Consider the following 27,845-nt stretch of genomic DNA (forward strand, 5'->3'; position numbering starts at 1 on the left):
AGGCAGCTGGACAGCCACCTGTCAGGTCTATTCTATAAAATAAGTAAAGGAACACTTGATACATATGCAGTGAACTTACTAGACACTTGAGTGTCAGCCAAGGTCATCATTGGGGAGGAGGAAGTTTTGGAGAACCAGTTGGATCCTGGCACGGCCATCATTATCATATAAAAGGGCATGGAGGATTAAGCTTGGTTTTGCTTCTTGACCTGGACTCTGTTGAATTATTCCTGTGCGGGATTATCTGCTGGGATGGCCCAAATGGGTCACTTTTTCTATTAGAATGCCATGTCTTTGAAGGTGTAAGAAACTTTATTCTCTTTATTTCCTTGTGTGAAGCTGTGGATGTGCTTTTTCAGTAAATGTTTCTTAAATTGCAACTCGGTTGTCTTAACGCCACCAACTTGAGCTTGGTGGGTGAATTGTATGGCCAGGACCCAGAGAAGGTAAAACAGTAAGGGGGTTGTAGTGTACCTCTACTCAAATCTTGGTATCTGTTTAAAAATCCTACATCTTCGAGGCTTGTCAAGGATTAAGCATGTTCATCCCCTTACTTAAAGCAACAGGAGACTATTCAGGTTAAGTGACTTGAAATGGTTTGGCTATATTGCGAAGAAAACTGGGATGTTTCCTCACCCTAGGCCACATCCACACCAGACATTTATTCTATTTTAAACAGTCATGGTTTCCCTCACAGAATCCTGGGGAGTGTAGTTGTGAATCCTGGGAAGTTTGCTGAGTTGCTAGACCATTATTCCCATCACAGAGCTGCAATTCCCAGAATTCTCTGGGAAGAAGAGCTGACTGTTAAGTCACTCTGGCCACTGGATCTCTGTCAGGAGAGGAGGAGTCTCCTAATAAGACTCAGCGCCCTTCAAAAACTATCCAGGATTCTTTGTGGGAAGTCATGAATGTTTAAAGTAGAATGAATGTCTGGTGTGGATGTGTCCTTAATGTGTGTTTTCTCTTTAATTTATTCTGCAGACCCAGAGTTCTGCTCTTACTTGTTCCACAAACACCATCAAGAGCTGCTGAAGTACCATGCATGCAAAGTTTGCATTGAAATGAAAATTATGTAAAGTCAGGGGATGGCAATCATGTTAAAATTTCCAGCCAGCAACTTGCAGTCATCTTAGTGGTCTATATCTACTTCCACAATACAGACCTTCATTTTTTCCTGTCCTGGATTTAGTCTTCTCGGTGGGAATACAACCATGGGGGCAGTGGATGAGGAGAATGCCAAGCTGAGATTAACTGTGAAACTGTAGTGGTCATTCAATCTTGAGAGTAGCTAGCTATTTGACTATTTAATAGTTTTGAGCCGTGAATCCATCTGTCTAGAAGGGTAATTTATGTTTTCTTCCTTGCCCTTCTTTGTTTAAGCAATGGATTAATGCTAAATATGCTCACATACAATCTGTTCATCTTTCTGTTGTTGGTACTTGTCTTACGGGGATTCCATGCACCTACACCCCTTCCTGTTACAGTTTTCCAGAATTCTTGAGCCCTGCCTACCTAAATGTTTGTCAATTTCCACTCTAGATTATTTCAGTTACTTGTTGGTTTTAGAGGTAACAAAAATCTAAGCATTTCATTGAAAAAAATCAGTAAGGCTTTAAGGATAACTTAGACTGATCTTTTTCTGGTTATCACTGTTTCTCTCTAATTCAGATTTTAACTATTGCTTTGGTGAAAAAATTCTATAAAGACAAATGCAGATATAATGTAAAATCACATATGAACGGAATCATCTCTGCAAAAGACTGTGGGTCTTGTGGGTAGGGTTGCAAAAAGAGAAAGTGGGACCTGCAAGAGAATGGTGGAGTACTGCTGTTCAGGATTCTAGTTATTCCATTCCATTTCCCCTCCCCCTGCTTTCCATTCACCCCCCCCCCCCAAAATAAAATATTGATCCTCATTCTGTGGCCACTCCAAATGCTCAGTCCTGATTGGGCTATTCCTGGGTTCCCTCTATGTCGGTTTTTTCCTATTTTTGTACTTCAGCAAACATGGGGGTTTGCTGCAAACCTGCTAATAGCTCTCTCTTGTATGTGGGTTGTGCTGCTTTTGCTACATAAGCAGCAACATGCACCGCCTCAACATTGGGAATAGGGAATTAAAACATTAAGACTGAACGTAAAGTAAAGAAAAGCTTAAGTAAAATGTTGCATTTTAAATATTTCATCCTGTTCAGAAAATTGCACAGTATTGCAGCATAACCTCTATGATTTCAATTCTTTATATTTGAATATGTTTTATTTCCCAGTAATTGCCAATATTCGTAAAATTCTGTGTGCAAGTCCTTTTTGGGAGGAGGAGGGGTTCCTTTATTTTGAGCAAATTCCATCTTCGCTCTCCTTGCACTTTCAAGAAGCAAAGCATTCAACTTTTATTTAATTGTTAGAATGACAGCACTACATGAAATTGGAAGACAATAGCTGTGATTTAAGCCTCCCAAATAGTAATGGCTCAGCCATGTGAACCACTTGAATTCAAGTGGAGAGAAGGAGAGGCTTGTTAATTACCTGGGGACTGCAACCATTAAATTGCAACTTGCAAACAAAAAGGGTTGATTGACTCCCCATGGAGCTGGCTCTAAATCTGCTTTAAATGTAGCTGTATCAACCTAGCGCTGCTGTAATGTTCCTGGTTTGAAGCTGTATCAAAAGACTTGAGACCTGTCTTAAAGGATGCCCAAAAAAAGGTATTTCAAAATGAAATGTGTGCTGCCATGTTTTGCTGGCAATAGATGCATAGCAACTAGATGCCTTATAAAAGGCTGATTTTCACAATGGTGGTGCACATGCATTAGTCAACATCTCTTAAAAAGTCATATGAGCAGAGAATATCTATTCAAGCCTGGGCTATCTAATATTAACATAATAGCCTGTGTTTACTACATAGTGCTAATTCTGTGTGCATATTAGTGTGCGTGAGGTATTGGTTAGCATCATATTGGCAATGTCTTCCTTCACATACTGTTGGTTATTAGGGCATTCATCATTATGATTTCTCCTCTCCAGGCTGCACTAGACTAGATTTATCATTTTATCTGAAAAATCACAGAATAGTAGAGTTGGAAGGGGCCTATAAGGCCATCAAGTCCAACCCCCTGCTCAATGCAGGAATGCAAATCAAAGCATTCCCGACAGATGGCTGTCCAGCTGCCCCTTGAATGCCTCCAAATCAAAATATGTGTTTGCTAGATTTGTGTTCGTAATTTCTTACATTTCTAAACTTTTAAGAATTCTGTTGGCTAGGCTAAATTTATAAATATAGAGTCTTTGTGGGTTAGGGGTAGGATCCGTTAGCCAGTGCTGGTTTGACAACAAACCATTGACCTAAACGGCCAGTAATTATTGGAGCTCATTCTTTGTCCGCTAGCTGCTGCTTTTACCAATCCGATCAAATTGGGTGGAATTCTAGCACATCCCTATTGTGGGTACATTTCTGTTTGACTCTTCTGAACCTTACATGTACAGAACTATATTTTGAAATCTGTTAGCTTTTTTGTATGTCTGTTTCAAAAACTGCAGATGTGAAGAAAGGTTCATACTTGTGTTCAGTCCCATTGATCTGCCTTTTTTTATTCGTAAATAGTTTTCCTGTTCTCTTTATTATTTTAGCAGTATTATCACCAGTATGCTCAAGACTCTAGTAAACTGTACTCAGACTGTGATGGAGACTTCAGTATATTTTAAACAAAGGAGTTAAATTGATGTTAACATGAGTAGAGGAGTCTCACAACAAGGTTTCCTGGTGTCTATTAATTCTCAAAGCGTTATGAACTCATAAAATGCAGAGAGCCAAAGTCAGATAGTCTACCTTATTTCTGCGATCATCTTACAACTTTCCTGACCCTTTAGGGGAACTGTGGTGGCAGATCTGAAGATTGAGTAAAGCGAAATCGGAAATGGCTGCAGCTGCAAACAACTTCTAAAGACTTCCTATAACATTGGGAAACCACTTAGTTAGAACATAAAGGACTTGTGGTTACACAATAGCCTGTCATACAGGAAGCCTCCATTGTTTAACTACTTAAAGTTTTATATTTCCTGTAGCAGATTTGATTAACTCACATACTCCATCAGCAGGAAAACCTGAATTTCCATTTATTTGCTACGTTCAGTTCATCTTGTGTTAGAAATATATTCCTTCTCCTTCTTGCTTCAGAAGCAAATACTTAATTTATACAATGTTATAATACTGTTTTCTAGTTCAGTAAAGAGAGAGCCAGTGTGGTGTAGTGGTTAAGGTGTTGGACTACGAACTGGGAGACCAGGGTTTGAATTGTTACATATCAGGCTATGTCTGGAAACATAGTGAACTTGTTGTGAATCTTTGTGTAGGTAGTGATCATATGTCCTTCAGTAGTATTTGATAGGAGAGTTTTGTAAAAGGGACTGTACTGTCGTAAATACAGGTGAAAGGTGATTTTTTAAAATTGTTTACACTAATACAGGAAAAAGAATAAAATTAACTTCCAATTCTCCAAGATGGATAATTCTATCCTACATAGGTTCTTTCTAGCCATGGAAATACAGCTTTTAATATAGCTCAATATGTGTTTGAACACAGGTTCCTTCTTCAGAAACTTCAGGTTCCTTCAATCTTGCTCTCATTGCTAGATAGGCAGAATGATTTGTACAGGCTACTTCAGCTGCTCTATATACTTTGAAAGGTTTAGATTGCTCCTGATGAAGGAACTTATGGTCTAAAATGCAAACTGAAATAAAAGTTGGCCCTGTTGAGAACTAGTTTCAACTTCTTTGCATGCTTATTGGTCTCTGTGCCCCCCGCTCCTGCTTTTTTTCTGTTCGCATACATGCACTATTATGAAAAGCATTTGTTACCAGAAAAACAACCAAGGCAGCTATATGTTTGCACACAAGGGGAAAATTCCTGTTTCTGTTTGGTTCTCTGTGTTGTTAGTTCTCTGTACAGGCAGAAAAGAAAAGAGCTAAATGCAGGGGGTGCTTTGGTGAGCAATGAACCAGTTCAAAGTGTCTGGTGGCATGCGATGGCAGCCTCTGCTTCTCCTGCTAGGAAAGCTTTCTGGCTACAACGTTTGTGCTTTCACCCGAACACTTTTTAAAGTTAGGTTCTATGGAGCAGTCCAAGGAGCAAAATAACTCTCGTAAGCCTCACACATATGACAGATGTATGCTTTTCTTGAGTATTTGGTGTTATGGTTTATGTCTGAGTCTGGTCATTGCTGGGATGGAAGGCAAGCTGGGAATCCCTGTCCTGAATTCTGTCGTGAAAGAAAATCGGAGCATAAGCGTATTACATAATCACAACGTTTTCCAGGCTGTGATAAGCTAATTCTTAACATTAACACATTCTGTGGGTGGTAGTCAGTGCTAGCCCAACTCAGAGTAGACCTTGGAAGCTAACAGACATGGCTAACTAAGGTTAATTTCAATGGGTCTGCTCTGTGTAGGGCTTGGTTGAATATAACCCTGTGTTTGTGTACATACAGTACCTTGCAAAAGTAATCAGACCCCTGACGAATATTACTGAATTACAAATGGTACACTATAATTTTGTTCTGTATGATATTTTATTTTGAAACACTGAAACTCAGCATCAATTATTGTACAGTGACATTGATGTTATGTTGGGAAATGTTTGTAAGAAACATAAAAACTGAAACATGTTGCTTGCATAAGTATTCAATCCCCACACATCAATATTTGGTAGAGCCACCTTTTGCTGCAATAACAACTTTTAAGTCTTTTGGGGTAGGTATGTACCGGCTTTGCACTCAGTGTCTGAGGGATTTTGGCCCATCCTTCTTGGCATATTTGCCCCAAGTCATTCAGGTTGGTTGGATGTCGCTTGTGGACTGCAATTTTCAAAGAGCGCCACAGATTCTCAGTGGGATTTAGATCAGGATTTTGACTGGGCCACTGTAGGACATTAACCTTTTTGTTCTTGAGCCACTCCAATGTTGCTTTGGCCTTGTGCGTAGGGTTATAGTCTTGCTGAAAAGTGAATTTCCCCCCCAGCTTCGTTCTTTAGTGGACTGAAGCAGGTTCTCTTTCAGTATTTTCCTGTATTTTGCTCCATCCATTCTTATTTCAGTTTTAGCAAGATGCCCAGTCCCTGCTGATGAGAAGCATCCCCACAGCATGCTGCTGCTACCACCATACTTCACTGTAGGGATGGTGTGTCTTGAAGCATAGGCAGTGTTAAGTTTGCGCCACACATGGCACTTTGAGTTTTGGCCAAAAAGCTCTATCTTGGTCTCATCTGACCACAATACCTTTTCCACATTGCAGATGGGGCACTCTCATGCTTTCTGGAAAATCCAGACATGCTTTCAGATGGTACTTTTTGAGTAATGGCTTCTTTCTTGCCACTCTCCCATACAGGCTAGTGTTATGCAGAGCTCTTGATATGACTGGTGCACCATTACTCCACTCCCAGCCACTGAACTCTGTAGCTCCTTCAAAGTGATTGTTGGCCTCTCTGTGGCTTCTCTCACAAGTCTCCTTCTTGTTTGAGTGCTGAGTTTTGAGGGACAGCCTTTTCTTGGCAGTGCCTGGGTGGTGTAATGCAGCTTCCACTTCCTGGTTATTTTATTTATTTATTATTTGATTTATATCCCACCCTTCCTCCCAGCATTATTGATCCAACTGTGCTCACTGGGATATCCAAACACTTGGATGTTATTTTGTACCCTTTTCTTAATCTATGCATTTGTATTACATTGTCTCTCACTTCTGTAGAATGCTCTTTGGTCTTCATTTTCCTTCAGATTCACAGCCTGACCAATGATCCTTCAACAGTGGGGGCTTTATCCTGACAATGTAACAGAAACTTCAGTGGTTCACAGGTGGAGTCCAATGGTAAGGCAACTGTGTCCTCTGTAGGGCAGTTTCTTTCATCTGTGTAAACTGGGAGTTCCCACAGCACAGGGATTGAATACTTATGCAAGCAACATGTTTCAGTTTTTTATGTTTGTTACAAACATTTCCCAACATAAAACCAATGTCACCTTACAACAATTGATGTTGAGTTTCAGTGTTTCAAAATAAAATATCGTGCAGAACGAAATTACAGTATACCCATTGTAATTCAGTAATATGAGAGCATTGGTCAGGGGTCTGATTACTTTTGCAAGGCACTGTATGTACAGACACCTTTGTCTGTGACTTTGAGGAGATTCATTGCCAATCAGGAGTATGCCATATTGGAATAGTCGGGCAGTGGTCAGTCTCATTACATGGCAACTTGATATATGACATAAAAGCCCTCTTCAGGCATTCCCCTCACACAACTTCCTGAAGTGGGAAGAGTAGATACATTCTTGGATGTCCAGTCCAAGGAACATTAACAAAATATTAAAGGGTAAACTATGCCTCCTCAGTGTCTTCCTGTATTCAGGCTGGCATTGCAAATCTCTGCTGTCCTAATCAGAGACCACTCCAAGCATGTGAGTAGGAAATGACCTCTGTGTTCTGTAGAGGCTTGCTGGAATGCTGGTTACTTCAGCCCTGTGCAGGCATTTTTCCCTCCATGTGATAACCACTGTATATGTGAAAGAGCAGGGGTGTGCTTCTTGGTCCTGCCCCTTCCATCAAGTCTCTGTAATCACACCTGCAGCTATCCGTGTGTTGGAGGCTGCAGGAGCTGTGATGGTGACATGGAGAGGGCTGAACCTGTGACTAAACCCCCCGTTCTTGCAAATTGCAAGGTTCATTAACTTGTACTCACTGGTAGCATTCGGATATCATGGTAAACCATTGTTGATGGTTTACTGGGCGTAACTCAGTCATGCTCACTTTGCTCTTCCTGGTTGCACTAGGGAGAAACAAAACATGATCCCGCGAGTTTAAAATGCCTGCATACATAAGAAGAGTCCTACTGGATCAAACCAAAGGCCTCTGTAGTCTAGCAGCCACTTACTAAAGTGGCAAATTTGATACCAATGGGAAGCCCACAAGCAGAATATGAGTCCAGCAGCAGACTCACTACTTGTGTTCCTCACTTTTTTTAAAAAAGAATGCAACATAAATTGAATGCTATCTATCCACACTACAGTAGGGCCCCGGTTTATGGCGTTCCGCTTTAAGGCGTTCCACTGATGCGGCGGATTTTGTTTTTAATTTAAAAGCTATTTTTTTCTCTTTTGAGCCGTTTTTGCATCATTTTCCCGTGATGCGGCCCATTAAAGTCAATGGGGTTCCGCTTTACGGTGTTTTCTAGAACGGAACCCGCCGTATAAGCAGAGCCCTACTGTACATTGCTTTCTGTGGAACACTAATAGGTACCTGAATATTTCTCCACATCAGTATGCACATTTAAGGTATGTGTGCAAGTGTGTACTGAAAGGAATACAGTGTGTGAATAGATGGCATCTACTTGAATGCACACCTGATTTTGGCTGATGGTTCTTGATTCAGCTAGTGATGTGTTCAGAAGGCTACTTCTACATACAGATCTCATTTGATGGATCAGTCAAGGAAGTATAAAAGTGTGAGTGGATAGAGAGAGGTTGATGGAAACAAATTCCTTCTTTGTTCTTACCTTCATCTGTTTTGCCCATGTTGTTGTTGTTGCTTGCAGAAGGGTGGGGCAAAGAACTCCCCCCCTTTTACCACCCCCATGCTTCAAATTTGAAGCAAAACGACCTTTTCACATAATGTATTTTCATTCTTCTTACATGCACTCTTTTTTATTATTCCTGAGTACTGTAGTAGACAGTAAGTCCTGTGTAGAATTGTTTTTGAAACACACTGCCATCCTAAGCCATTTGAGACCAGTTTTTCAAATAAGCAATGCAAAAGCTGCTAAAGTCAATGAAAGCTTTCTCACTGAGCCTGTGGAAGCATATTGTTCAAATATTAGCCTTTCCAATAATCCAAACTCGTAGTCGGGTGAATGTCAAACAACAAAACCATCAAAGCCGGTAAAAATAGCCATCAGACTACATTCTGGCATATTATCATTGTGCTTTCTTTTTATCTGTCCTATGTTTACTTTGAATAAAATGAGCAGTAATCAAATAGCACATAACAAAATAAAGATTTTTTTTTAAAAAAAACCACTGACCTGATACAGTCTATGCTGTATTGGGGCAGTCATACCAATACTACTGTGTGCAGTTTTGAAGACAGCACTCAAAATGGGATAATTAGAGATATGGGTTGAATTCTCTTTTGTTTGGTTTAAGTAATTGCAGTAATTCATATTGAGCCTTTCTGTCACTTCTGACACTCCACATGGATCACAAAAAGTTCATGGTCAAATCATTGGGACTAGAGCTGGGAAAACCCAGGTTCACATTCTTGCTCCCCCATTAAATTAATGGGTGTCTGCGTCTCTCAGTTTAGTCTACAACACAAAGATGTGTGAGGCTGAAAAGTGAGAGAAGAACCACATATGCTGCCTTGAATCATTGGAGGAAAAGTGGGATATAAATTTAATGAACAATTAAATATAATTGCAAAATTTAGCAAAACTAAAAAGATACAGTTCCTACAAATCAATGTCACAGGAGAGATATTTCTTTTTAAAAAGCCAGTCATCAAGCCACAGTGAGCCAAAAAAACCTCTCTTCTAAAAAGGTCAGGTTTTAGCCCTATACCAAAAGGCAATCCAAAACTTTTTTAGGCAGGTCTCCTTGGGGATAGTGTTACATAGCTGAGATGTGGCTGCTGAAAGCCTCACATTTTCTGTTGAAATGTGAAGGCCTGAGGAAAAACAATGGGGGGGGGACATACCTGTTTTTATATATTTTTGTTCCTGTTTTGTTTTATTATTTTTCTGTTTCCCCCCCTTTTCCTGGCCTTTACATCTCTAGTTTTACATGCTAATATCATATGTGGAGGTTCATAGAGCAGGGCTTTTGACACTGAACGCAAGTGCACAGGCAGGTTGTAGATAATAATGCATTTAGAGACCCTTAAGTGACAAAATGGGCCATACTTTAATGTAGGTGTAACCTCTACCCCACAGGCCTAATTACACCAGCTGTGCGTCCCCATTTGGCCCACAAGACCATTTTGACCAATCCACAATGCTCTACACCTGACACTATATATATGGGGCAGTTAAAGGCAAGGCTCAGCCAAAATGGTGTTTGCGGGCACTGCCAATCGGATGATTGGTGGCACCTGCAAAGCCTTTTTCAAAGTGCATGACACGATAGCGCTTTGAGGAGGCTTCTGAAGACATTTGCTGAAGCTTCTTTCAAAATGATGTTTTCTGCAGGGTTCTGAATGGAGCTTCTGAAGATCGAACAATCAGATGATTGTTGGATCTTCAGAATCCCAGTTCAAAGTGCCGTAGAGGTTAGTGGAATTGCATTGGCTGTCAAAGTGAGTTTATAGCAGCCCCCAAGGTAGACAGAAAAGGGTAGAGAATCTTCTTACTCTTACTCATTTCTCAGACCTCTGTCAGAAGAGAAGGGCCAAATCTATAAAGAAGTTTGGGGGAGCCATGTTGAAAGGTATGGGCAGGGCATTGCAGGCAGGGGGTTGCCAACCCTGCTTGGATATGACAACTTTGCAGAGGATCCCTGGTCAGGTTGTACCAACAGCACAATCCAAACCAAACTTCTCTACTGAGAAGTAAGTCCTATTGAGTTCTATGCGGCTTTAGTGTGTTTAGAATTGCAGCCTTCAGGAGCGTCCATCTTTACTCCTGAGTGCTCCTATCTAACACCTCCACAACACTAGGCTCCTTTCTTCCTGCAGCGGCCTTCTGGTGACTGGGCTGGCCTGAGGGCACTGAAATCCTTCTTGCCAGAATCGGGTAGGCTAGATTAAATGTTCCCTACCCAGACTGTATCTTTCAGCTAAGATTTCTATCTTAATTTCCAATCATAGAAATGTTTTTGTTTGAATTGTATCCTCCAACCAACTGTGGTTGATGCTTAATGTATCATGCTTGTATCATGCTTAATGACATCACTTGGGCCCACCCCTGTGACTTCACATGGCCCACCCGATGACTTCACTATGACCTGCCCCCATGATATCACTAGGGCCCGTCCCTGAAATGTCTGGCTTTGGGATGCTTCTGACCTTGGAACCCTAATACTGACGGCTCCAAGCCCCTAATCTCCAGATGACCTTGTTATTTTTAGTAATTGTTTAAATGTATGGTTGCAGTTTGGAATTATCTTGTTTGACCACAGAAGATCATGATCAGAAATGTGCATATTTGATGCCAAAAAGCTAAGAATTGAGACATATTTAAACAAAAACCAGTGCTTCCTTGTGATTGAATTCTGAATGGATTTTGCATGTTAGTTATTCGGTTGCTGACATGTTCTGGAAAGCATAGAATGCAATTATACTAGAGGGAGGAGAAAGAATAGAGGTTTAATAAGGAGTTTAATGAGTCTTTCAGGAGAATGGGATTTACATGCTCAAAAGTTTGGGATTACTTCTGTATTTAATTCCTGTGAGTCCCTAAGTGGACATGTTTATCTTGGTTTATTCTAGGTTAAAAGTAAATTTGCAAGTAAAATAAAAATTGATTAAAATCAATTGATTTTTAAAATCAAGGTGAGTTAGTATACAAAAAATAAGTGTGCATTTGATTACTTTGCAGTTCTGAACAGCAATTCTAAACATAATTTGAGAAAAAGTATTTTTGATGGGCTTTTTCTTCACAGTAAGTGAATGTATATTTTATAGGGTCTCTGGTAATTCACAGTGCTAGCACTACACTGGTGGAGATCATGTGTCCCTTTATGTTACATTTTCCTCACTGAGTTGCTGCCACATAGGACTGCTTCCAGATAGCAGATGCCATGTGTGGGCCTGAGCAATACCATTTAAGTGTTTTAAAAGTATAACGATTTTGAGTAAATGAGGTTCACTTCTTGAGGATATATATGTTGAGAGCAGTATATTGTATTTTTTAAAAATAAATGATTATAGGATGAAGGCAAAGTTAGTACAAAAAGAGGGCTCATTGCTTTTTTTCTTCAGCCATGCTACAAGCTTTCTTTCACAACAGAACAATCAGACAAGCATACCAATAAATCAAACGCAAGTTGAACCCCATCTGTCTGCTGATCTCCTTGTCTGCTTACTCACTACCATTAATAAAGTGCCCTGCAGCTGGGTGCCTGAGATGGAAGAGCACAGCCTGCTCACATTTGAGGCACCTGGCAGTGGGCTGCTTTATTAACTTTCCCCAGCTGGAAGGTGAGGAGGAAGAAATAGTGGGGTGAGAAGGGGAGCTCTCTAGGGAGGCAGGGAAGAGCAGGAATGATGAACTTCCAGTAGCATTTGATCCTCCTGGCAATTCAACTGGGAAGGTTGCCTTTGCAGTGTTGTGAATGGATCTGAGCCCTCTTTTTATATACCTGTCTTCAGCTGCACTTAAATCAATGTGCATTTAAGAGTGTCACTTGAAAATTCATGCAAACCATAATCATATTGTTGCCACATATGATTTGTGGACTGTAATATACATATATGTGAGGCTAATTCATCATACTGAAATTGAATGTCTTTGTTTACTTTCATAACCTGTATGCTATTCTTTGACCATCAAACCTGTGTCTCAAAGATCTGTCTTCCCTCCCTGCACTCTGTCACTATTCTTGCAAAATCAGCAAATTTCTTATCTTGGCATCTGAATACTGCTTCAATAGACTGAGGAAGTAGTTTGGCTCACAAGCATATATACTCACAGTAGTTTTGCCGAAACTTGTTCTTATGTTTCCTGACTGCTGATAACATAGTGAGTGTTTCTGTGGAGTATCAGGTACGAGATAAAATAGTAACCTTTGATCTAGTGCAAGAAGTCGTACAGCCTTTCTTAGCAACACACACACACACAATATGATGCAACTGTGTACTCTATTAACTTTGGGGTAGCTAGGCAAGTGCCATATTTTGTTATATTAATGTTATTGCTTGCTATCACTCCCATATATATCAATTAGAGTCTTTAAAAATTAAGGGAATGGCTGCTGCTAAAATGACAGACACCCTCACTCCCAAGGATATTTCCTTGCCATCCTGATTATTGCAATTGTATTAAAGATTGTAGACTATGAATCAGTTTCTAAATTATCAAATAATTATGCTAAAGTACTTGAATAAAAGAACTTATTTAAGTTCCAGTTAAGCCAAATAGTCCAATAGAACCACTCATGCTTAAAATGAAAAACATTTTAAAATGTCTTGTCAAATGAATATCTTCAGGAATACATTGTAATACAGTGACTAGCTTTAAATTTTTGACTGTCAACTGCTGGAGGGGCAAGAACGGGTTTTTTCTTGTGTAACACAGAAGCGTGGAGCATTTGCTTCAAGTACTCTGTAATTTTTGTTAGGTGACTTGTTGAGTCAATTATTCAAAGTTACTCAGAAACTAGAGAGCCTCATGTGCGCAAGGGCACTGCCTGGTATGGTGTTTCGGAAAATTCCCTGGTCTTCCAGAGAATTGTTTCAGGGAGTGACATAAAATCTCCAGGGCATAACTAGAACACCATGGAAAGCCTCCTGATGTCAACCATTAATCCCTCCCCCATTGAGTGCAAAAGAAAAACTGTGTGTATGTATGTATGTCGTCATGTATGGATGAACTGATGTATTGGAAAAACTGTTCAAAACTATTACATTGGTCCATCCATTTCTTGTAATATAAGTAAATCCATAGGATGGGTATGTGTGTTTGCCCTGAATAGATATGAATTGCTTGACTTGTAAATTTTAGGTTTTAGCTACAGTATTTTTGTTTAGTTGAGCCATGATATAATTATTTATGGAAAATCTTTCCAGTAGTAGTGATTCTGAGATCATTCATTGAAATCCATTGACATTTTAAATCTACAATTCTAATTACAACTACCTTTATTTTTCATTCCTTTGCTAGTGCATTCAAATTAATGGGATTGGCAGCTTTTGGGATATTTGAGGACCACTGCCTAACAGAGCAATCCAAATGCTGGGGAGTCAGCAGAAGGGGGGGCGGTGGCAGAGCAGCTGGCAGAAAGCCCTGCAGGATCCTCCACCTGCTCAGGAGCCACTGGCCCAGCTAAACACCGGCTCCATTGCAAGCTGTGCACACAAGCCAACCAGCCAGCCAGGAAGCACTGGCTGCCATGAATAGACCTCCTGGGGAGTAAGCGCTTCCCATAGGCCACAGTGGAAATATTTTTACTGCGCTGGCCTTTTGGCCAGCAGAGTTTCCGGGCAAATAGGGACCTGGGGGAAGGCACCGAACGGGAGGAGGATCTCATGCAAGTACTCCCCCTGCGGCTCCAGTCCCAGAATGCCCTGTTTTAAGGGCTTCTGCCAGGCTGGCCATCCCTGGTGGTGCTGACAGGCTCCTGTGGCAGCAGAGCCTAGGGGAGCCTGGAAGTGCCAGGAGCCTGCCAGCGCAGCTAGGAGACCGCAGCATCCAACTCCCCCCACCCCAGCGGAAAGGTCAGTTTGATTGCACCCTAAGAAATTAATTTCAGCTTTGTACAATTACAGTAGGGCCCCACTAATACGACAGGTTCCATTCCAGGCCCCCACCGCTGGAGCGTGGGGAGCTGGAGCACGCGATCAGTTGGAGCGCAGTGGCTGGAGCTCCCCGCACTGCAGCTGATTGCCATCCTGGCGCTGCTGTATTAGCGAAACGCCAACAAGCAGGGCCCTACTGTACCACAGACATGACATGTTTTGTCAAATATTTCACATGGCAAATTTTAAACTATTATTTGCTGGAAAATTGCAACAATTTGCTGCTAGAAATACTTGTTCATCATTATTTTTTGCAACTGGATTTTTTAAATGACAGTTCGTCTTCACTGGGGTCACTAGCTTATCTCATTTTATCATGCTGATAGTACACACACAATTACATATGCTATTTAAATTACAGGAACCTTGAAGTCTGAAATGGAGCAAGAAGAGTTGGAAGACATCTTAACTGTTTTAAAACAACACATGTATGTTAGTGTATGTGTTTCCTTCATCCATATCTTGGCATTTTGTCATGATACTCCTCTGCAGAATGCATTCATCTGTATATAACAAGGTTGTAGTAGTAGTAGTAGTAGTAGTAGTAGTAGTAAATTAATTTCTTAATTAAATTTATATTTCGCCCTTTCTCCCAGTAGGAGCCCAGGTTATGAAACAACTACAGCTTGAAGTACTTTGGAGTTAAATTAAACTTTAATCATCAGTAGCCACAATTATGCAGAGTTCATGGACAAATATCTCAATATTGTGAGGAACTAAACTTTACACCAAAGCTTCATAAATCTCTATGAATCGTGAAACAAACTACCTTCTTATTTCATTTATGTATTGGTTTAAGGTAAATAGTTATTGTAGATTAGAATACATCCACCTCTAAATAGAAGTGTGTTGCTTGAAAACTAGAAAGTATAGAAATAGACAAAATGTTTTTTTAAAGAAGCAAGTGCACTGGATTCCTGAATGCCCTGGGGGAGTTACCAGTAGATAGAGCAGGTGACCCTGTTGAAGCCTTTGTCACACTGTGGAACAGTGAGGCACGTCAGGCTCTTGACACGGTTGCCCCGAGCACCATCTCCGGCATTGTGGAGCCCAGTCTGCACCTTGGTACACCAGTGAGCTAAGGGCAATGAAACAGGCTGGACGACGGCTAGAGCGCAAGTGGTGAAAGACGTGCTGTGAGGCTGATCGGGCACGAGTAAAACATCATAATCGTGCCTACTGTGTGGAGGTGAGGGCGGTGAAGAAGGCCCACTTCTCTGTCTCCATCACATCCTCAAGTAGCCGTCCGGTGGAGCTTTTCCGTATTGTCAGGGGTCTGTTGACATCAATTCCAGGAAATGGAGTTTTAGACCCTTTTGAAACCCACTGTGAGTTGTTTGCTAGGCACTTTGAGGGTAAAGTTGTTTGCCTCTGTAGCAGTCTTGATGCCCCCTCCACATCTACTGTAGTCCCCAGTGAGGTGTCCAGTGCAAAGTCTGCTGCAATTTCTTGGGAACTGTTTCAGTTGATGTGGCCTGATGACGTGGACAAGATGCTTGTGATGATGCGGCCAGCAACGTGTCCTCTCGACCCTTGTCCTTCCTGGCTTCTTAAAGCTTGCCGAGGGGGTTTGACCGAGTGGATCCAGAGTGTGGTCAACGCATCATTGTGGGAGGCAGTGGTTCCAGGCGCCTTGAAGGAGGCGGTGATCCGACCACTCCTGAAAAAGCCCACCCTGGACCCATTGGTTTATGACAACTACCAACCGGTTGCAAATACCCCCTCTTTAGGGAAGGTGATTGGGAGGGTTGTGGTGCAGCAATTGCAAGTACTCTTGGATGAAACAGATTATCTTGACCCATCCCAGTCTGGGTTCAGGCCTGGTTATGGGACTGAATCGGCCTTGGTTGCCCTGATGGATGACCTTTATCGAGAGAAGGACAGGGGGAGTGCGACCCTGTTATTCTTACTTGATCTCCCAGCAGCTTTTGATACCATTGAGCATGGTATCCTTCTGGGCTGACTTGGTGAGGTGGGTATTGGAGGCACTGTTTTACAGTGGTTCCGATCCTATCTCCAAGGTCACTCTCAGAGAATAGCATTGGGTGACTCGTTCGGCCCCCTGGCAGCTGTGCTGTGGGGTGCTACAGGGTACCATCTTGTCCCCCATGCTGTTTAACATCTATATGAAACCCTTGGGAGCAGTCATCAGGAGTTTTGGGGCAAGGTGTCAGCAGTATGCTGATGACACCCAGCTCTATTTCTCCATAACATCTGAATTGGGAGAGGCCGTGCAAGCCCTGGACCAGTGCTTGGGCTCGGTGGTGGGCTGGATGAGGGCCAATAAGCTGAGTCTGAATCCTAGCAAGAAGACGGCGCTGTGGGTTGGTGGTTCCCGAGTTTGGATAATTGGTCAGTTGCCTGCTTTGGATGGGTTCGTACTCGTGGGCTGGATGATGGCCAGTAAACTGAGTCTGAATCCTAGCAAGATGGATTTGCTGTGGGTTGATGATTCCCGCGTCTGGATAATTGGTCAATTGCCTGCTTTGGATGGGGTTGTACTCCTGAAAGAGCAGGTTCATAGTCTGGGGGTTCTCCTGGATCCATCATCGTTGCTAGAGACCCAGGTGACCTCAGTGGCTAGGAGTGCCTTTTACCATCTTTGGCTGGTAAGACAGCTGCAGCCGTTTCTGAACCTGGATAGCCTGACCATTGTTGTCCATGCAGTGGTAACCTCCAGGCTGGATTATTGTAATGCACTCCAAGTGGGGCTGCCATTGAGGTTGGTTTGTAAGCTGCAGTTGGTGCAAAGTGTGGTGGCATGATTACTGGGGTAGGGTATTGCCACCATGTTACCCACTGCTGAAAGAATTGAACTGGTAGCTTGGCCATTAGGTACCAGGTCAAATTCATGGTTCTGGTTTTGGTATACAAAGCCCTATGTAGCTTTGGACCAGGATACCTGAAAGATTGTCTTACCCTTTATATACCCAGTTGATCACTGCTCTGCAAGTGAGGGTTTCCTGCAGATACCATCTTACCAGGAGATGTGTTCCACACAACATAGAAAGCGGACCTTTGTAGCACTAACACTTTGGAATTCCTTCCCCTTTAAATATTAGACAACCACCATCTCTGGTATCTTTTCAGCACCTACTGAAGATCTTCCTCTTTCAACAAGGCTTTTATGTCTGCGTATGTGTTGGAATTGCTTTTTAACGTGTTTTTAAAGCTGTTTCTTTAAAGCTGTTTTTAGGAAGTTTTGTTTTAATGTTTTTAAAGATGTTTGTTTTAATATGTTTTAAAGTCTTTTGTTTTTAAGATGTTTTAGAGTGCTTTCAGTGTTTTTGTTTGCTGCCCTGGGCTCCTTCCTTGAGGAAGAGTGGGATATAAATTTAATAATAAATAAAGTCTAAATTATTCAGTGTTCAGATAAGTTTATTCACTTTATTCAAAGTATCTGATAGTTTTGATGAACAAAGAAACTAGAATTCTTTTGGAGAAATATGAAACTAGAATTGTACTTAAAATTATACCCAGAGTTGTACTCTGGTGCTGTCGCTAGGAAGAAGTAATTCGAGAGGAAAATGTTTGAGTGAGATTAAATGTACGTTTATCTGATTTTAATACTATATTTTTAAATTGTTGTAACTTAGCCTGGGACCTCATGGTGAAGTGGGGTAAAATAGTGCTTTATTTAGTTTTTTAAAGGTTTATAAAGGTTGTATCAGTCTTTTCCTTTTTTCAATTGTAGTGGAAGATCAGTTTTAGAAAGTTGATAACTGGTTTTGAGATTTAAGCATGGTATTGCATTTCAGAAGAGCGGCTCAACTGAGTATTTCCTGGCTGAGACAGTATTTGTGGTTGGCTGCTGGAGCTGATGCTCTCGTTACTGATCTGCATCCAGCTGAAAGTATAGGCTCCCAAATGCCCAGCTGATTGACACTGGAGGCAGCTGACTGCACCAACCCATGTGATCCTCAGTTGTTTCCAGTGTTAAGTCACCTGAGAAATGGGAGGAAGAGTGTGATGGGATCATAAAATCCTATTCTGCCTCCCTATTTCCCTGATCGATGCTGAAAACAGCTGACGAGTGTGCCGATCGGCATGTTCCCCAGCTGTTCCTTACACGAACAGTTGGGCAAGGAAAAGCATGATGGGATCTTAACACTCCAGGGAAGGAAGTTCAAATCACCCCATCCCTATGTGCTGAAATGGGGGGAGCTGTGGGAGGGTGGGTGTTTGAGCAGGAGCTGAAGCCATGCCAATCACTAACATTTGGCTGCTGATCCACTGCTGCATGCAGCTCTTGGGACCAAATGGTTGCCCACCCTCATTTAAATTATGCCTTTTTAGCTTCAAGTCCAGGTGAGAGCATTATGCTACTCATGCAGAAACATTTTATAGCCACTTGATAATTTGGAAATTATATTTTTACCATTATTCCTAGTGACTTTCATCCTCCCTGCCTTTTGCAGCTTTTGTTAAGTAGCTTCTATTTGTTGTCCCAGAATTTCTCAAAAAGCAGACTTCTCATCCCCACTGCTAAATATCCAGTTTTTTTCCTGGTGATTGAAACTTGGGCCCTTTGCATACTGAGGCTTCATAGCATTTAAGCCTCTCTCTCCTGTACTATTTATATGAATGCTTGATTATGAGAAAAATGCAAATGAGGATTCAGGCCAATATAGATTTTACTTTTGAGTTACACACCACTTGAATTAAGAAATACCTTTGGTATTATACATGAAAATATCTTCATCTTTTATTGCCTCACTCATTTCAGTCCTGTTTGAGCGTACTGGAACAACATCAACTTACTCTAACTCAGAGAAGGATCTGTGTCAATTTACACCACGGTCCCACAGGATCAGTACTATTTTGCTGAAATCATACACTGATCACTCATAATGCTTTCTCCTGTATGTGCTTCATTGGAGTCTTGCTATATATGTATATGACTCCTGTTAACACCAGTACCTGAGAGATAAATTGGGCTTGTTGTCTATATGCTCCTGTTAAAAATCTCAGCATTGACTGTTCCTGAAAAGACTATTTGAAAAGTAATGCAATTATGTATAAACTGATAGCGTTTCCTCCAAAGCCTTGGCATATAGCGCTGGTTATTGACTTGCACTTGGACCATATTTATCTGTTCTTTCCTCCTCTGTTCCCCTGCATTAAGAAGTAACAAATTATTTATATTTGCAGGTCTAATTACAACAACATCAAGAAAACTTGACCGAGAACAGCAAGCAGAACACATATTAGAGGTAAGTCATGCTGTTTAATTTTGTTGTGTAAACAGTCATCTTCCATATGTTATAAAGTGGGTTCCCTGTATGTGGTGCTGAAACCTCTGGTGGGGTGGGAAGACAGGGTCAAATAAGGAGTCTATCAAAGTTACAAGCACTCTATCTTAATAAATTTCCTCTTCATTTCATGCGGTTTGGGCACTCAACATGTTTTTTTATCTGATAGTGTTTATCATTATTGTGAGCTGCCCTGGTGTTTTTTTTAACTGAAGTATGACAAAGAAAATGTTTTAAATAAAATCAATATCCATAAAGGATTGCTGGGGGATGCAAAAGCGTACCCCAGACCCCCCAAACTAGTTCTAGTTGTGCGTGGCATAACTCTCCTTCCTGGGTTAAGATAAGAATTCACAAACCTCTCCCAAACAGTTGAGCCATCCTTTCCCCTCTGAAGGCCACTGGGAAGGGTGAAATGAGGCTCGGAAACAGTCCTTACCTCAAGTTCTCTCCCCCCCCGGGTTACTTTGGGAGGAAAGGGAGGGCTTAGTTTCTCTCTATCTCTCATTGGGAGGAGAAGGGATTTCCCCCACAGTGTATTTCCTCCGCTTTTCACCTCTGATCAATTTTATGGGGTCTGCAGCCACTTCTTAACTGGTTTATTCTCTTTATGCGGTACCACATCTAACATTAAAGATACCAACTTCCTGGACGTTTTGTGGAATATCCCTTCCTGTTCAAGCTTTAGGGCCCTTTCCTGTGTTTAGGGGTGGAAACACACTACCTCATGCTGCAATGCAGTCTGATCATACAACTGTGATCTGCTTCATTTTTATTTTCCTTTGCTCTACTGCAAGTGTCCACTGTACTCGTATAGTTTCAACCTGGACTTGGAATAAGAGAGCCAGCCACTGCAGTGATCCTATACATACTTGCCAAAGACAACATCTGTAAATTCACTTACTCTTGTTAAACATCAGTCCAGCATGGTGTTGATAATCTTAGAGTGTGTGTGTGTGTTACACCCTAAAGTGCTGAATAGTGTTGGATTCTTTGACAGTCTGAAGGAATCCCACTCAGTAGGCCACTTGTACTTCCAGCTCAGCAGCAGATCAACATTGCAGTTTATTAAATACCACTGACTTCATTCTTGAAGTTTATTTTCATAGTATTTCTGTTTACCATGTGTTTATATCTGCTCTTGGTGATAGCTGTACTGCCTCCAGAAACCAGGGAGAAATCTTTTGATTCTCACAGATGGCATAGCTATTTTATAAGTATATAAAAGAGGGTGTATAATGTCAGGCACCCCCTTTAGGATGCACAACTTAACGTGGTGAGGGGGTTTGAGAGTGTTGAAGAAGCTGAGAGCAATGTGGTCAGGAGTCTAGACCAAGAGGCTAGACTCCTAGCAGGGGCACCCAAGGCAGAATGGTCAAAGCTGAGACACCAGACTAAGGTGCATCCAAACTCAGAGGAAGGCAGTGGTAAACCACCTCTGAATACCTCTTACCATGAAAACCCTATGAAGAGAGTATCCAAAATGCAACATGAGATAGTGCTGGAAGATGAGACCCCCTGGTCAGAAGGCACTCACCGAGCTACTGGGGAAGAACAAAGGACAAGTACGAGTAGCGCTGTGACTAATGACACAGCTGGGTCAAAGCCTAAAGGAAGCCCAGAGGATGACGCGCACAGATGCGAAAGGAGAGTCCGGAGTTGTACGACATGTACAATAGAACATGGAATGCGAGAAGCATGAACCAGGGAAAGTTAGAAATTGTCAAGCAAGAAATGGAACGTATCAACATTACAATACTTGCGGTGAGTGAATTAAAATGGATGGGAATGGGACATTTTCAGTTGGGCAACTACAGCATATTTTATGCAGGAAATGAGAAATCAAGAAGAAATGGGGTTGCTTTAATAGTGAGAAGTGATGTAGCAAAAGCAATTAGGAGCTACAACGCAAGGTCTGAGCGAGTGATATCAGTGAGATTAAATGGGAAACATATTAACATAACCATCATCCAAGTCTATGCTCCAACATCAAATGCAGAAGAAGAAGAATTGGAGAGATTTTACGCAGAAGTACAGGAGGAAATTAATCACACACCAAAACAAGATATGATGATAATCATGGGGGACTGGAATGCCAAAGTAGGGAACAGAGAAGAACTAGGAATTGTGGGGAAATGGGGCTTAGGAAACAGAAATGAAGCAGGAGAAAGATTTATTGAATTCTGTGAAGCCAATAATTTGTTTCTTGCAAACACATTTTTTGAGCAACCAAAAAGACAACTGTACACATGGACATCAACAGATGGTCAATATAGGAATCAAATTGATTATGTAATTGGCAACAGAAGATGGAGAAATGCCATACTTTCTGCAAAAACAAGATCAGGAGCAGTCTGTGGTACAGATCATGAACTGGTCGTATCGAAAATCAGAGTAAAGCTAAAGAAGAACAACAAAGCACTCATAATGCCAAAATACAATTTAAATAACATCCCAGAAGAATATAAAGATCAAATAAGGAACAGATTTGAGGCTTTAAACTTAGTTGACAGAGAACCAGAAGAACTATGGAGTGAAGTCAGAAACATGATCAGGGAAGAATGCAAAAAGACAATACGTCTAGTTAAAAAGAGAGAAAGACCTCAATGGATGACTAAATAAACTCTTAAAATGGTTAAAGAGAGAAGGAAAGCAAAAGCCAAAAGGAGATAGAAACATGGTTACAACCCTAAATGCAACAATACAGCAACTAGTACGTAGGGACAAAGAAAACTATTACAATAGTTACTATATAGAAATAGAAGAGGACAACAAAAAGGGAAGAACAAGAGCCCTATTCCAAAATATTAGAGAAATGAAAGAGAAATTTAAACCACAAGTAGGGATGTTGAGTAATCCACAGGGGAACACACTGACTGAGATGAAATGAAAGGAAGATGGAAGCAATACACTGAAGAACTCTATAAAAAAGATGCCAAGATGACAGATTCATTCATGGAGGAACCATATGATGAAGAACCAGAAATTTTAGAAAGCGAGCTAAAAGCTGCTCTTAAAATACTTGTAAGAAACAAATCACCAGGAACAGATGGCATACCAATAGAGTGGCTACAAGCTGCTGACACTGAATCTGTCCAAATTTTGACAAAAAAAATCAACAAATATGGAAAAGTAAACAATGGCCCGCAGACTGGAAGTATTCAATATATATCCCAATTCCAAATAAAGGGGATCCCGGGGAATGCAGTAATTATCGAACTATTGCCTTAATATCTCATGCAAGTAAAGTAATGCTCAAGATTCTACAACAAAGGCTCTTACCATATATGGAGCGAGAAATGCCAGACGTCCAAGCTGGATTTAGAAAGGGAAGAGGCACCAGAGATCATATCGCAAACATACATTGGATAATGGAACGGAGCAAGGAATTTCAGAAGAAAATCACCCTGTGTTTTATAGATTACAGCAAAACCTTTGACTGTGTAGATCATGAAAAACTGTGGAATGCTTTAAAAGAAATTGTCCTGATGCACAACCTATACTCTGGACAAGAGGCTACTGTAAGGACAGAATATGGAGAAACCGATTGGTTCCCAATCGGAAAGGGTGTGAGACAGGGGTGTATTTTATCACCCTATTTGTTTAATCTGTATGCAGAACATATCATATGGAAAGGACCAAGATGAAGGAGGTGTGAAAATTTGAGGGAGAAATATCAATAATTTAAGATATGCAGACGATACCATACTATTAGCAGAAACCAGTAATGATGTGAAAAGAATGCTGAGGAAAGCACAAAAGCAGGACTACAGCTGAATGTCAAAAAGACTAAAGTAATGACAACAGAAAATTTATGTAACTTTAAAGTTGACAATGGGGACATTGAACTTGTCAAGGATTATCAATACCTCAACACAGTCATCAACCAAAATGGAGACAATAGTCAAGAAATCAGAAGAAGGCTAGGACTGGAGAAGGCAGCTATGAGAGAACTAGAAAATGTCCTCAAATGCAAAGATGTATCACTGAACACCAAAGTCAGGATCATTCAGACCATGCTATTCCCGATTTCTATGTATGGATGTGAAAGTTGGACAGTGAAAAAAGTGGGTAAGAAAAATCAACTCATTTGTAATGTGGTGTTGGAGGAGAGGAGCTTTGTGCATACAATGGACTGTGAAAAAGACAAATAATTGGGTGTTAGAACAAATTAAACCAGAACTGTCACTAGAAGCTAAAATGATGAACCTGAGATTATCATACTTGGGACACATAAAGAGAAGACATGATTCACTAGAAAAGACAATAATGCTGAGAAAAACAGAAGGGAGTAGAAAAAGAGGAAGGCCAAACAAGAGATGGATTGATTCCATAAAGGAAGTCAGAGAGCTGAACTTACACAATCTGAACAGGGTGGTTCATGACAGATGCTCTTGGAGGTCATTGATTCATAGGGTTGCCATAAGTCGTAATTGACTTGAAGGCACATAACAATAAATGTCAGGCAAAATCATGTAAACAAGTCAGAGGTGTGTCAGGATTTGCAAGACTGCCAGGTTTTTACAATGTAGAGATATCACTAAGAAATACAACTGAGATGATGAAGGCATGTATTCTTTTGGGTTTTAACCAAGTAAGTGGTTTTTTGTCAGACGTCTCTGATAAAAATCTTGTCCTAGACCTGTTGCCTGCAATACTTTTAATTGAAAATGCCAGGGATTGGACCCGGAGCTTATACAAGTGAAATGTGTTTTCCTTTGCCCTCTTTCAGGAGAATCTTTCTTGTTTTAATTATCTGTAGTCAGAATTTATTGGCATGCAGTCCGGTAGATTCTCCTGTTTCAGTGGGATATGTGTCCTGGCGCATGTGTTTGGGACTGCAGGTTGAATGGATCAATTACACCTTATACATGGGCCCATTGTCACTGAGCCTCTTTCACGATTATTCATGGTTTAGATCAGGGATGATGAATCATCTGTGGTCCTCTAGATGTTATTGAAAGACAACTCTAATTATCCTTGACCGATAGTCATGCTGACTGAGGTTGATGGGAGTTGGCATCTAACAACAACAGTATCATCTGAACTGGTCCTTAAGGTCACCAAGGTGTTGTGGTACAATGCCTTGAAAGAGCAATGTGGTTTTTATAGACACCACATACTATGTCTTTATCTATGTGTGTGGTACTTTGTGATGTGCGCCATTGATACTGAATTATAATTAAGAAAAATATCTCCTTTAACAAATAAAGAATAACTACTATGGTACTTTTGGATTACAATTTATGCAAAGTTTTGCATCAGTATCTTTTCAAATTCAGCTTTCACAAATGATGAAAAATGGACTGATTTGTTTTCAGCAGTGTTAAATCCTAGTTCCTGTTTCCTGTTCTTCGTTCCCCTCATTTTTTACCTTTGTTGACTTGAGAAGGGTATGTTGCCCCAATCACTAAAAACTTAATTTCATCACTGAAATGTATGAAATAGGGAAAGTTGGGTTATTTTTTAAATGAAGTGTTTCAAACAGCTTTCCCTATGGTTTTATGTTGATATCTTTTTAAAACCATTTTGGGATTAAGTCCAAGATATTTACAGAACAGTGGCAATATTATAAGCAGCTTGAGCCAAATTCTGTGCATCTGGCTAATTAATTGAGCATTAAAGTGTTGACCAGTTGGACTGGCAAGTTTATCCTTGTTTGCTATTATTTTTTTTCCACATTTCACTCTTGTTTGCATAGTAACAAATATAAATATGGTACATTCAGTTTCCTGCATTTGGAAACCATTACAGTAGTGCCCTACTTCCCAGCGCTTTGCTTCCCGGCGTTCTGCTAATGCGGCGGCTTTCGTTGTCTATTTTAAAGCCGATTTTTGCTCTTTTGCGATGTTTTTGCGTCATTTTTGCGCGACGGCCCCATTATATATGGGTTCTGCTTTACAGCGATTTCCGCTTTATGGCGGGGGTCCGGAATGGAACCCGCCGTATAAGTGGGGCCCTACTGTAAATGGCTTCTTGTTTTTAAATACAACATATTAAATACAACAGACTCTTATATCTTAGAATATAGGTTTTTTTTTCATTTTATTTTTCTCCTCAATGACAAAGGATGATTTCAGATTGAAATATTAAAGAACAGCTACACATGAGTTTATACTCAGAAACTTAAAACACAAATCCTAAACATATTGATCTAGAATTTAAGCTTACCGAGTTCAATGGGACTTATTCCCTGTCAAGTATTCATAGCACTGCAGCTTTAGATGGTTTCCTAGTCAGTGTGTCTGCTGCATTCACGTTGGCAAGTCCTGTTGCTCTAACAAGAGGTTTGTTTATTGGGACCTGCACACCATACCCTGTTCAAATCAGATGTTGACAGTTGATGGTAGAACCAATCAGCCCACTCTTTCCAGCAGTTTTTCAGTGTGGGAAACACAGATTCAAATCCCTGCTTGGCCATGAACCTCTTTGGGTGGTTTTGGACAAGTCAAGTTCTCTTAGCCTGCCATTCCTCATAGGGTGGTTTGTGGCTAAAACCCTTCTCCGAGAGCTTTAGAAGAAGGGTGTGGTAAAAATAGAATAAAATATGGTTGAATATTCTAAGCTGGTAATACTGATGATGAATAGAACAGATGTTATTTATTTCAAGACACTCTGCATTTACCCTTCTAATATCAGCTACATATAAGAACTTCCCTTTTTAAGAAAAGTAACTTTTGTCAATGAATTTTATATTTTGCAATATTTTATTTTGTCTGTTTAGAAGGCCAAGTTTTATTTATACCAGGGATGGGGAACCTTTGGCCCAGCAGACCTCCCCATTTGACCTGCTAGGTTGTTTAGGTCAAGCCATGCCTACCTGCACTATGGTTGAGGTCCTATATCAGGTAGGCAGTACAATTGGAAGGGCCTGCAAAGCCTCTTGAGCAGTGCTTCCCAAGCACCTGAGAATCAAGCACAGTGCAGAAGAATATGCAGAGTGCTTTGAAGCCTTGTACTTGGTGTTTGCAAAGTGCTATGTGCAGCGCTTTCCAAATATCTGACAAACAGCTGGTTGTCAGGCTCTTTGGAAGCACTGCATAAAGTGCTTCACAAGCTCTATACTTTGTGCTTTGGAAGCACTGAGCACGGACCTTGCAAAGTGCTTGGCACACTGGTTCCCTAATATCCAACAACCAGCTGATTGCTGGGTGTTTGTGAAGCTCTGTGCAAAGTGCATTACAAACCCTGTGCTGTGCAGTTCCCAAGCACAGGACTTGCAAATCTTGTTCACAGCGCTTCCCAAATGCCTGACAATGAGCTGACTGTCAGGCTTTTGGGAAACATTGCAGACAGGGCTGAGCAAACCCTATGAACTATCCCCACTCCATCCCTCTGGGCCAACTTTGACAGGTGTCAAATCACCTGATTTCAATATGATGTCAGATGATTGACAGGTGGATGGTTCCACCTGTCAAAGTTGGCCCAAAGTGGTGGGGAGAGGTAACTGGTCTGCTGGGCAAAAAAAGTTCCTCACCCTTGATGTATATATTTACACTGTAAGTACAAAATTACTTTCTCTGGTAAATATTGAAAATTCAGTCTGCTGGTTCCCCCCCCCCTTCTCCCTCTACCCCTTTAGTCATATTTCTAAACGAATGCATTGGGTTCTTTGCAGATTTTGCCCAAATGCAAAGCTACTTATGCAACAGGGCTTTCTCATCCCTCCTCTGTGCTGCAGTCCCTTTGTCCCTGAGGAAAGGCCTGTGATGTAGCACAGAAAGCTGCCATGCTGGGAGGAGCGGGTGGAATTGCTGAAAATTGTGCAGAGAACGCTAAACAAGCTGTATATCTTTGCCTGATGTGTGTGCTTTTAAGGCCCCATAGCTGCATCTTGTGGTGTCAGCAAATACTTTACACAGACCTCGTATAGACAGACACACACACACACACATAGCAAGAATCTTCTGGCAAAGGCTTCCTGTCTGCCTCTGACACTTCCACTGACAGTGTCACATAGAGAATTAAACACTTGGGTCTGAGAACATTCAGCAGTTTATCTCTTACATTTTTCTGGTTGATTGGACCTGTGCTTGTTTGAAGTCCTTTGGTGGATTGGGCAAAGTTTTTCTCTTTAATATAGTTGAATAGCTTATCTTTTATCAAT

The 27,845-nt window shown here is 41.0% G+C and overlaps 1 protein-coding gene across 9 annotated transcripts in view; it reads left to right on the forward strand.

Moving 5' to 3' along the window:
• The window catches only part of FAT1 (FAT atypical cadherin 1), a 168,145-nt gene that overhangs the window by 62,476 nt on the left and 77,824 nt on the right, over positions 1-27,845 (forward strand). For all 9 annotated transcript variants that reach the window (XM_061585088.1, XM_061585090.1, XM_061585091.1 and 6 more), the window contains one exon: positions 19,638-19,699. In XM_061585088.1, coding sequence (XP_061441072.1) covers positions 19,638-19,699 — 62 coding nt within the window. The remainder of the gene's footprint in view (positions 1-19,637; positions 19,700-27,845) is intronic.

Source organism: Rhineura floridana, chromosome 9 (genome assembly GCF_030035675.1).
Source record: "Rhineura floridana isolate rRhiFlo1 chromosome 9, rRhiFlo1.hap2, whole genome shotgun sequence".
NCBI lineage: Eukaryota > Metazoa > Chordata > Lepidosauria > Squamata > Rhineuridae > Rhineura > Rhineura floridana.